Source organism: Cucurbita maxima, unplaced genomic scaffold (assembly GCF_002738345.1).
Source record: "Cucurbita maxima cultivar Rimu unplaced genomic scaffold, Cmax_1.0 Cma_Scf00008, whole genome shotgun sequence".
Lineage (NCBI taxonomy): Eukaryota > Viridiplantae > Streptophyta > Magnoliopsida > Cucurbitales > Cucurbitaceae > Cucurbita > Cucurbita maxima.
In genome coordinates, this window is record NW_019272024.1 from 1829178 (window position 1) to 1839198 (window position 10021).

Below are 10021 nucleotides of genomic sequence, written 5' to 3' on the forward strand. Positions count from 1 at the left end.
AAAAAAAAAAAAAAAAAAAAATTAAAAAGAAAAAATAGAGAGAGAGAGAGAGAGAGAGAGAGAGAGAGAGAGAGAGAGAGACTTGAAAACAAAGATTCATCTAAAAGTAAAAGTCAATAGCCCAACGGTAATATTAAGATGTAAGGTCGAAGTCCGAATGATAATTTACATCAACACAAGAAGATAGTGAACAGATAAGTTGAGAACTCACCAATGTCGTGCTTTTAGACTTTTTTGATTGATCATTGCTTCCAATCAATCCAGTAGCCCATTTCAAAAAATTAGAATTCCAATTAGTATGGCCTTCCTGCAGAAGAAATTAAAGCCACAATTATAGCAATGAATCTATCATGCACCAGGAAAGTTCTTCACCAACAATGAAATAGAAAAAAGTTAAATTACATATAGCTTTCAAGTTTATTTCTGATGGATCCAATTTTGTGTGTTTTCCTAGATGTAAAAAATGCCAAATAAGTCCTTGAGCGCTTAATTTTGTGTATAATAGGTCTATGAAAAATTCAAAACTTTAATAAATTAACTAATCTACTCTGATATAAAATTAAATTTTATGTCCAACAAAACTCTAGACTTTTAATTTTGAGTCTAATAAGTTGGTAAATTTTAAAAAATCCTCAAAGATCTATTTAACACAAAATTAAGCATCCACGGACTTACTAGCCAAAAATTTGAAGGTTTAGGACTTATTAGACATTTTTGAAAGTTTAGAGACCTATGAACTACAAAATTGAAAATTCATAGTTGTATTTTAAAGTTCCATGACCAAATAGACACACACCTAAAAGTTAAACCAATAAAAAACAAGACTAATTTCTAACAATGATCACCCACTTTCTTATTCTCCAGCAAGTCGTCATCACCATCAGGAACCAACAATTTTTCATGCTCTTTTCCATTTTTCTTTTCTACTTCCATGTGAACAACTTTACCCCGCAAATCATCAATAATGATACGTTTTGACAATGTTTTATCCTGACTTCTATCCCCACTTTGCTTCAGAAGATAAAGTTCAGAACTTCTACCGGGAGCAAGTTGCAGGTACCAAACTCCAGGAGAAATTTTCATTTGCCAATAACCCAAGTTTGCCATTACAAGAGTATCAACCAAATGTGGTGTGCTATTTGTACCAAGAATTAACTGGAGTCCTCGGGGAGGTTCTTGATTTTTCTCTGAACAATGGCCTGAAAATAAAAAATAAAAATTGATACATGTGGTAATACAGCCACCAAACCTTGTTTTTTCAGGCTGAGTTACGTCTATATTTCACCTAATATGTAAATCTGACACACTACTTACCAGTAAGAACAAGAGCTTCAAGTTCAAACACCGCTTGCAATGTCCGTGTGTCACCGATATTCTCAAGTAAAATATTATCCAGGTCATGACTGAAATTTGTGACGTGTTGTAAGAAACAACATAAGAAGTTGAAATCAAAAGGAATATGGTATTGTTCAAACGAAACAATCTATTCAAACTTATGTCATTATAAAACGAGAATATACTGGTAGTGGATAAACATACACAGCAATAACAGGCTCAACAAGCCATGGCTCTGGAACATCAAGATTCATAGTTAATGTCTTAGACAATGGCATATTTGCAAAGAATGCTTTAGGGCCATTTACGGTTACATCTGTACTGCTGAAATCATCCTGAAATTGTCATGAAGTCAGACACCAATAATAGGGGGAAACTTGTTTTACTGCAAGCCAAAGGCCTTATTTAATAATTACCATTGAAGGCAGAACATAGCGGTAGTAATTCTTTAGAGGTAAATCAACAAGCGAACTCTACCGTGGAGAAGACATAACAAGGTTAATTCCTCAATAAATTAATGATTATCAAAGAAGTATTACTTGGATTTGATAAAATAGACACGCTTAACACCCTCAGGATATTAACTGTACGAGGTTTAGAACATCTCACCAGCGGATTTAATATGATCCTCATGCTTGGTTGTATGTATTTTGACAAAACACGAAGAATTGATGATAGCTTCTGGCCAGATGGACTTAGTGGATCAATAACAGCATCGATATGCATGCTAGAATTTTCATTATCAAAGACAATGGCACTGTACAAAGTGAAAATAAAGAGAAGGGTGAGGGTGGCCAAAGAATTGGAATCTTTAAGTGTACTGCATAGCCACTGACATTGAAAGTTAATCACAATGCTCGGGTTGTTCATGATATTTTCATATATCATTACAACGATTACTAGTCTGTCTTATTACTGATGAAATTCAAAGGAAAAGAATAATTCATATATTAAGATTGAAATCCTTACCTAAATTCTTCATTCAAAATCTCAAAGCGTGCACTTTCGGAACTTCGTTCCCGCTGAGCCATTGAGGATGAAACAAACATAATAACATCACTGAGGAAGTTGCTGGAGTAGGGTGGGATATCATGAAGAGTTAATACAAATCAAACATGTGAACACTAAATACAACAAATACTAAAAAAGTGAGACCAGTGAATTACATATGGATGAATATGAAATGTTGTTGGCCTTGTTTAAGGCCCTGTTCGATAAAGATTTTGTCTTTGGATTTCTTATTTTGTAAATCATGTTGATTCTAGCAATTTTTTTCCTAGAGTTACAACCAAGAAACATTTTGAACTCTAAGCCAAATTTTCCAAAATGAAAACAAGTTTTTAGTGTTTCTAGATTTCAAAATTTGATTGCCTTTTGAGAACATTTTTCCGAGGTAGATAACTAAACAAAAAAACTCTTAAAGCTTAATTTTTTAAAAAGCAAATGGGGCTCCAATGAATGCATACAGTACAAAAGATAAGGAACAAAACAGAGTTAACTATGTTCTTCACTCAGGGAATAGCTAAAATATTGTAATTACTTTGAATCAATGAACAGTTATTCTTAATTTTTTTTTTTTTTTTTTTTTTTTGCTTCCTTTGCGAAAAAAACTGTTTGTGAAGAACTTGGGGAAACATATACACAAATATGATCATAGTAAAGCAAGCAAAGAGATTGACTTGAGTTGATTCTATCACAGAAATATCAAGGTAGATAGCCCATTGAGGTTTGAGGAAAGGAAATGTGTTTCACTTGAGCTTAGACAGTAAATAACCATGAATTCATACTCAATAAAAGAGAATAAGATGACCCCCCACCCCCAATATCGCTGTGCACGCAACATGTTATGGTTCATACTTCTTGCCAGCTGATGAAACAATGAAAACTAAAAAAGTACTGAAACCTGCACTTTAAAAAACAAAGGCATATGTCCTCATTGCATTGATTTTTTTACTACAATAATAAATAAATAAGGGGCAACCACTGGGTAAGTTGGGAAGCAAACCTTGTTAATCTGTCAGGATCAAAATCATGCCACTTCACTTCTTCAACAATTTCCACAATATGTTTTATTCTCCGCTTAAACTCTACTACTTCCAGTAGATTTAAGTCGTGACTCAAAAATGAGCTCTCATCAGTAAGAAGTGTAACCTATGCGTGAATGAAATGTATGATTAAAAATGTTCCATAATATGCAGGCAAATATTTCTGGAAAATCATAGTCAAATTAACTGAATTCAAAACTAAAGTGAGGAAAAGAACTCACTCTTCCATTGGTGATAACTGCATTAACAATAGATTCAAGGCCAAGCTGCCCCGACAAAAGATGTTCCACCTGAGAACCATTATGCATGCAGAATATAACATTTAATATTATAGAACAAGGTGAAGATTTTTAGATGGAGCAACTAAATTGCTAGAAAAAAAAACATAGATAAAACCCACAAGTGACAGAGAAAAACAGAACAGGGAGAAATTTTCTAGAAAGAAGTTTATCTTATCAAAAAGCTGCGACTGCAAAAGTTTAATTAATTATTTATTTATTTATCTATGAATTATTTTACCCTCTCTTTTTTTTTTTTTTTTTTTTTTTTTTCTTTTTGAGAAAGAGAAAGAGGGAGGTATCAATTCGATTCAGAAACTAAACACACAATTTAACAAAAATTGGTATATACACGGCTCAAATACTTTCTCAGTTTGATTCAGGAACATTCTTATAAGAAACTTCGATTCAGGAACTAACCACACAATTTAACAAAAAAGTTGTATACCTGTCTCAAATACTTCCTCATTTCATCAACAAAGGAATCAGAGAAAGCTATCCTGTATGCTTTAGGTGGTAACTCATAAGCTTCAGCAAGCTCACAGATTTTCTCAATAAATTCTTGAGGGTTATCAACCGCTACTGAAGATTCAGGGATGAACTTTTGACTATATATTGAGCACACCCGATCTAGAAAATCTAATACTTTCTTTTTGTGGCTGCAAAAATAGGCAAAAAGAAAAATAATGAGTGTTAGCCAGTTAACACGGGCACATATACTGTATATAGCCCCAGCTGCCACCCCTGAAAAAGGGAAAATGTGCCGTCAAAATAGAACAAACCTATGCAATGATGCACTGATCTCAAAAACCTTCGCTAAGAGTAAACTGGATTCACTGGTATGGTTGCTAGTAGTAAAAAGGAACCTGACACGAGCGCTTTTAGATCCTCTGATCTGCATCCCAATATTAAAATTTTAATAAGAATAAAATTTTCAATTTCTAATATTTGTTACAGTATTAAAGCTTAAGAAAATTCATCACGCAGGTAATAACCAGATAGTCTAAGCCTTCTTTCAGCAACTTTATTCCTTTCTTTGAAGCAGCATCAATGACCAATAGATGGGTCACAGGTTTCAAATCGTCCATAGCTGGTAAATAAAAGTGGAATTTCATGAAATGGTACTCTCTAAGCTAAAAATTCAATTAGATTATGCTTCGTTTTTCAAAAAACAAGATTTGTTGAATGGAAAAAAGGGAACATAATTCTTACTTCCAGGAGAATGCAAATATTTAAAGCCATTCAATAAAGACTCCCCTCCATGAGTGGACGCAAACATAGAAACAATACGTGGTTTCCCTTCAGCAACAATCTACATAAAAATGGACATAATGATGCAATAGGATCAATGAGATAGATAAATAACAAAAGTTTTTTTTTCCTTTTGGAAAAGGATATTTTTTTCTTGTTGTATGAAATTGCATAAAAGCTTCTCAATCAATCAGCACAAAAATCAGATCCTACAATCATACAGCATTTTGTCAATATCTCACCTGTGGATTAAAGCGACTAAGGCCACTCTCTGATAAGAAGTTTTCAAGCACGTCGGTGTGAGGAGATATATGCCCATAGTAAACTTGTTCCTGTATCCGAGGAAGCTCTTCGTTCATGGCATTTATCAGAGACTCCTGATCAATATAGATGCCAAAACATTATGTACAGAGGAGAACAGTAAGAGTTGACAAATCAAGTCAAAAAGTATTCGCTTGATGAAGTTATTTCATTTAGAAGCAAATAAAATTAACCAACTTGCAGAGAGTGATAGTTATGAACTTATAAGAAAGCAGTACAATGAGATGATCATAAAGTGTTCAAAAAACACCAAAAGAACTGAAAGAGATCAGCAATGCCAAATAAAACGATACCAACTTTGTATGGTCAAAATATTTTATCTACAAGGGTAAATATATTTCACGTTGAAATAATTACCTCACTTGAATCAAATACAAGCCCATTCATCAAGAGAGAACACTCCAATTTAGATAAGCCAAGGGAAAAAGTAAACATGGAGCTTTCCTCAGCCAAATCTTGATAGGTTTGCTCCTTCTCCAGCTTTAGTAGCACGTCTTGAGGAGGAGATTTTGACTTGGGTCTATAAAAACAGAATGAAGTCAACTGTTCTATATTATTGGTAATAAATAGATTTTGACACTAGAAACCATAAGAAAAGATACAATATGTGATATTGGCGTTAACATCCATTGATGGAATTCAACATATTCAGTGAACTTACAGAAGCTTTTCCACAAAAGCTCCTTCAACATGATGCATTTCAGGAGCATCATCAGCTAAACCATCTGCTTCAAGCCGTAATTTGTTTACCTGATTCAATTCAATATTGAGCAAAAAAACCTGTCTGCAGCCTTTCGCAGCAGTATGTAATCCAATTTTGAGAAAATAAACCAAAACATTGGAAGTCATGCTACGATAACTAGTCTCCCACACTTATTAGCAAGGAAACTAAGAAACATATGAATCGAAGACATCATTTTTTTTTTTTTTTAAGAAATCGAACTTTCTTCAAGAATAACAATATACAAGGACATGTAAAAAAAAACAAACCCACAAAAGGAGTCCGCAGCTAGATACAAGAATGGACTAACCCATAAGAATTACATCAAACTGAAAATTACAGAGTCCGATTATCGGAAGTCCATAAACATGCATTAAACCACACACCTCCCGAACTTCTTGCAGTAAGAGGTTTTTTTATTTTGGACAATATTGCAGTAAGAGATTTTTAGATCAAAGAAAACATATCATTAGGTAACACAATGAATAGAAAGAAAGAAATATGTCCCAAAATTAGCTTGGCTCATTTGGAGGTTAGTTTTTTTGTATGCCCCATACATACATACGTTTTCTTTATGAGAGCTCAGTTTTTATCAAAAAATAATAATAATAATAATAAACAAATAAATATGTCCCAATTAACAACCAAGGGAAATTACAAAATCTATCCGATTGGAATGAACCAAAAAAAAAAAAAAAAAAATGAATGTATAGTTTGCTGATTAAGAGGATGCTAACCAACAAGACGAAACAATGTGAACAAAGCTGCAGAACATACATTGCTCAAAAACTGAAAGGCCGTTTGAACTCCGTGGTTCTCCTTTAAATAAATGAACAGCTGTATCATCTGCAAAAACAGACATTCATCATAATAAGCAGTGTGATTCAAGATCTTCAAACCAACGAAGTACTAAATTGTCAGTAGCTGAACATTGTGATTAATGATTAGGAGAAACGTAGAAATATTGTTGATATTGTAAATCATAGACCGTAGATAATAAATTGCCTGCTGATTCGAGTCAAAGATAAAATAGAAATAGAAATAGAAATAAGTTACCAAACAGGAAGTATCTGCCTCGGATTTCGTTAATTCATCATCACTGCTTTCAGTTTGCTTGATAAATTTGGAAGAGTACAGTAAAACCCCAAATCTAATTGGAAAATTGTTCTCATAAAATGACAGGATCATGTCAATTGTCTGCATGTTTGGATTTCATAATTAAGGAGAAGAAAATGATTTAGCAGCAACATTCTTTCTAAACAAAGAAATGGTTCAGAAAAATAAAAAACCTGTAGACCACAAACTGTTGCAGGATCAATAGCATAAACAGCATGAAATAGGTTTTTGCGGATGTAACGAACTTGTCCAGGAAAGACTGGCATTAAAATCTACAGGAGTTAAAGTATGTACTTAGAGATCGAAAAATGAAACAAAACTAACCATCAATCATTGAAAATGAGAATGTGATGCGTTATTAAATTACCTCATTGATGTTGCTCCTCCATCGCTTATACATAGCATCTTCTTCCAAGTTGTTGAGGAAATGCACATGAGAAGAACGGAAGTCCACACGAAGCATGTCGGAATCAGATGGAGGCAAACTTGACAGAAGTTTCCGAATAGTATGATGAGGAATCTGATTGTTGGCAACATCAATTCATTAACAAACAAATTGGGACTTCAACTAAGTCAAAACACTTTTAACCTTAGGTGTTTCAATGCTTGAAACTTGAGTAATAGAAACATCCTTATAACTTTTTAGATGAAAAAACTTGACTTTCATTGAGAAAAAATGAAAGAATACACAGGCATGCAAAAAAGAAAACCCCACAAAAAGGAGTCCGACCATAAGAAGGGGCTTCGGTCAAGAGAAATAAGGCCAAGCGATTAACAAAAGAACCTAGAAACAGAGAATCTAACAAGGGACCAAAGAATGCCAAAAGAATTCACGCCCTCAGAAGATTATATTGTTTCTCTCACCTCAAAGCCCTCGCAAAATAGCACATTCTAACTTGCCACAAAGATCGCCCTTTATCACAAAGGACGGATAAAGGAAAACTCACTCCACACGTTATAATCCAAGTTCTCTGCCGCCCGCTTGCAAATAATACAATAAAGAGACCCAACCACTAAAGAACCTCTAGTCGAGTTCCAATCCAAGGTGTTAACTCTTCCACACAAAACTTGTGACACAAAAAACTTCACCTTCCAAATTGAGGAGACAATAGAATGAACTAATTCTTAACACAAGATTTTCCTTTTCTTTTCTTTTCTTTTTTTCTTTTTTTTTTTTTTTTTTTTTTTTTTTTTTTTTTTTTTTTTTTTTTTTTTTTTCCATCTTGGACAACAAGAATGGAACATAGCTCTCCAAACTCTTCTAATGGGACCTTCCTCATAACTCAGCCACTTCTCAAGGAGATGCCGCATAACTTTTTACAATTGTACAGAAAAAGATTGTGGAGTTACCAAAAGGGCGTCCAACCAGTCATCAAAACAGTGAAAATCACATAAAAGTGAGAGACTTTGGACGAGGTAATTAGTATTAACCACTTCCTTCAATAAAATTTTTTTATACCTTCTCTGAACCTTCAAAGCGAGGAAAATAGAGGAATTGGAGAGCGAAGATCAATTAAACAAAACAAAAAGGATCAACGAGTGAACTCAGCCAAAAGATGCTTGTCTTTCAACAGGGGTGGATCCAGATAATTTTTCAATTCTAAAAATTAAGAGGGAGAAATTAAAGTAAAAAAAAAAAACTGTAAAATCTAAATTTTCTTTATATATATATTTTTTTCAAACTACCAAAATTTAGGGGCAATTTTTTGTTCTTCCTTCCGTTCCTCCTTCTTTCTAAGCAAGTCATATTTTTTAACTTGCTTTGTACCTTTTTGTTTCTAAATTATATATCTATCATAAATCGCAAGGAGAACTAAATTCTTTACCTTCAGTTTTGTAAATTGATCTGCCAACAATAAGTCCTGATGGATCATGTCAATCAACCTATAAAAGAGTGGGAGGAGGTTAAAAGATCCCACTGGTATACACTATGAACAAAAAAAATATTGGTGGACAATGGATGGAACCTAACTAATGATACCAAAAGGACAGGATGACAGTACCTCTGTGTAAAATGTAAATAACATTCCCTACTAAAGAGATAAATGTGTATGCATTATCCACAAAATTTAAAATAATGAGCTCAAGATCATTAACCTATTCAAATAAGTAAGAATCTGAAACTTCAGGTAAACTAAAAATGACGTTGCACAGTCTAAAATGTTTAGAAGTGAAAGAAAGAGAAAATATCAAGGGGAGCATAAGCATTACAGATAGAGGTCAACATCTTCAATATTGATTAAAGCACCATTGAGAGCCATTAAGGACTTGCCAGGTGGAACCATGCGTTGGTTAGCAGTTATTTCATCTTTAACTGAATCATTGAGCTGCAACGCCAATCAGCAGAAAAACCAAAAATATTAATGGCAAAGACATTTCACACCATAAGGTCACTTCATATAGGGGTACCTTATTGAGCATTTACCTTCATGCGAGATAGTGAAGAAACTATGGTAGGAAAATTTTGATTTATTTCCTGCATTGACTGCAAAGGATCAGAGGCCTGTACTATTCTCTGTGCAGTTTGATGTCCCAAATCTGCCAAGAAGAAAGCAATTAATTAGGCTTTGAAACAAAGACACCAAGAGGGTATCATACAGTAAACTTAAAAGTCCAATTACCCTTCAGTTCCCACACATTAAGTGTGTCTGAAACAGTTGATGACAATAGATAATCCCTAAAAGCCATGATCTCAGATGTTAGCTCTGGTTTCCGTTCCTACGTGGAACAAAAAAAATATTTTCAACCTTAGTTACTGTTTTTCATTTTTCTTTCCTTTCTATCTATCTATGTTTTCTCTGGACAAGTTACATCATATTTAATAGGTAATAAACGTGCTTTCATTAAGAGAGAAGAACAATAAACGTGTTCATTATGAGTGAAAGTACAATAAACTACAAAAAAAAAAAAAAAAAAAAAAAAAAAAAAAAAAAAAAAAAAAAAAAAAAAAAAAA

The 10021-nt window shown here is 33.4% G+C and overlaps 1 protein-coding gene across 2 annotated transcripts in view; it reads right to left on the bottom strand.

Moving 5' to 3' along the window:
* Window positions 1-10021, bottom strand: part of LOC111482647 (UDP-glucose:glycoprotein glucosyltransferase-like) — a 19622-nt gene that overhangs the window by 5367 nt on the left and 4234 nt on the right. Inside the window, exons 6-29 of one of the 2 annotated variants that reach the window (XM_023128538.1) lie at window positions 9689-9785; window positions 9493-9605; window positions 9279-9394; window positions 8894-8951; window positions 7435-7587; window positions 7241-7339; window positions 7008-7148; window positions 6729-6797; window positions 5892-5980; window positions 5588-5750; window positions 5152-5286; window positions 4871-4970; window positions 4654-4748; window positions 4441-4553; window positions 4107-4317; window positions 3602-3646; window positions 3341-3486; window positions 2305-2406; window positions 1945-2092; window positions 1752-1808; window positions 1540-1670; window positions 1315-1403; window positions 850-1199; window positions 212-307 (exon numbers count right to left, since the gene is read on the bottom strand). In XM_023128538.1, coding sequence (XP_022984306.1) covers window positions 212-307; window positions 850-1199; window positions 1315-1403; window positions 1540-1670; window positions 1752-1808; window positions 1945-2092; window positions 2305-2406; window positions 3341-3486; window positions 3602-3646; window positions 4107-4317; window positions 4441-4553; window positions 4654-4748; window positions 4871-4970; window positions 5152-5286; window positions 5588-5750; window positions 5892-5980; window positions 6729-6797; window positions 7008-7148; window positions 7241-7339; window positions 7435-7587; window positions 8894-8951; window positions 9279-9394; window positions 9493-9605; window positions 9689-9785 — 2916 coding nt within the window. Of the gene's footprint in view, window positions 1-211; window positions 308-849; window positions 1200-1314; window positions 1404-1539; window positions 1671-1751; window positions 1809-1944; window positions 2093-2304; window positions 2407-3340; window positions 3487-3601; window positions 3671-4106; window positions 4318-4440; window positions 4554-4653; window positions 4749-4870; window positions 4971-5151; window positions 5287-5587; window positions 5751-5891; window positions 5981-6728; window positions 6798-7007; window positions 7149-7240; window positions 7340-7434; window positions 7588-8893; window positions 8952-9278; window positions 9395-9492; window positions 9606-9688; window positions 9786-10021 lie in introns of both variants that reach the window. The other variant, XM_023128537.1, reaches the window with a different exon arrangement.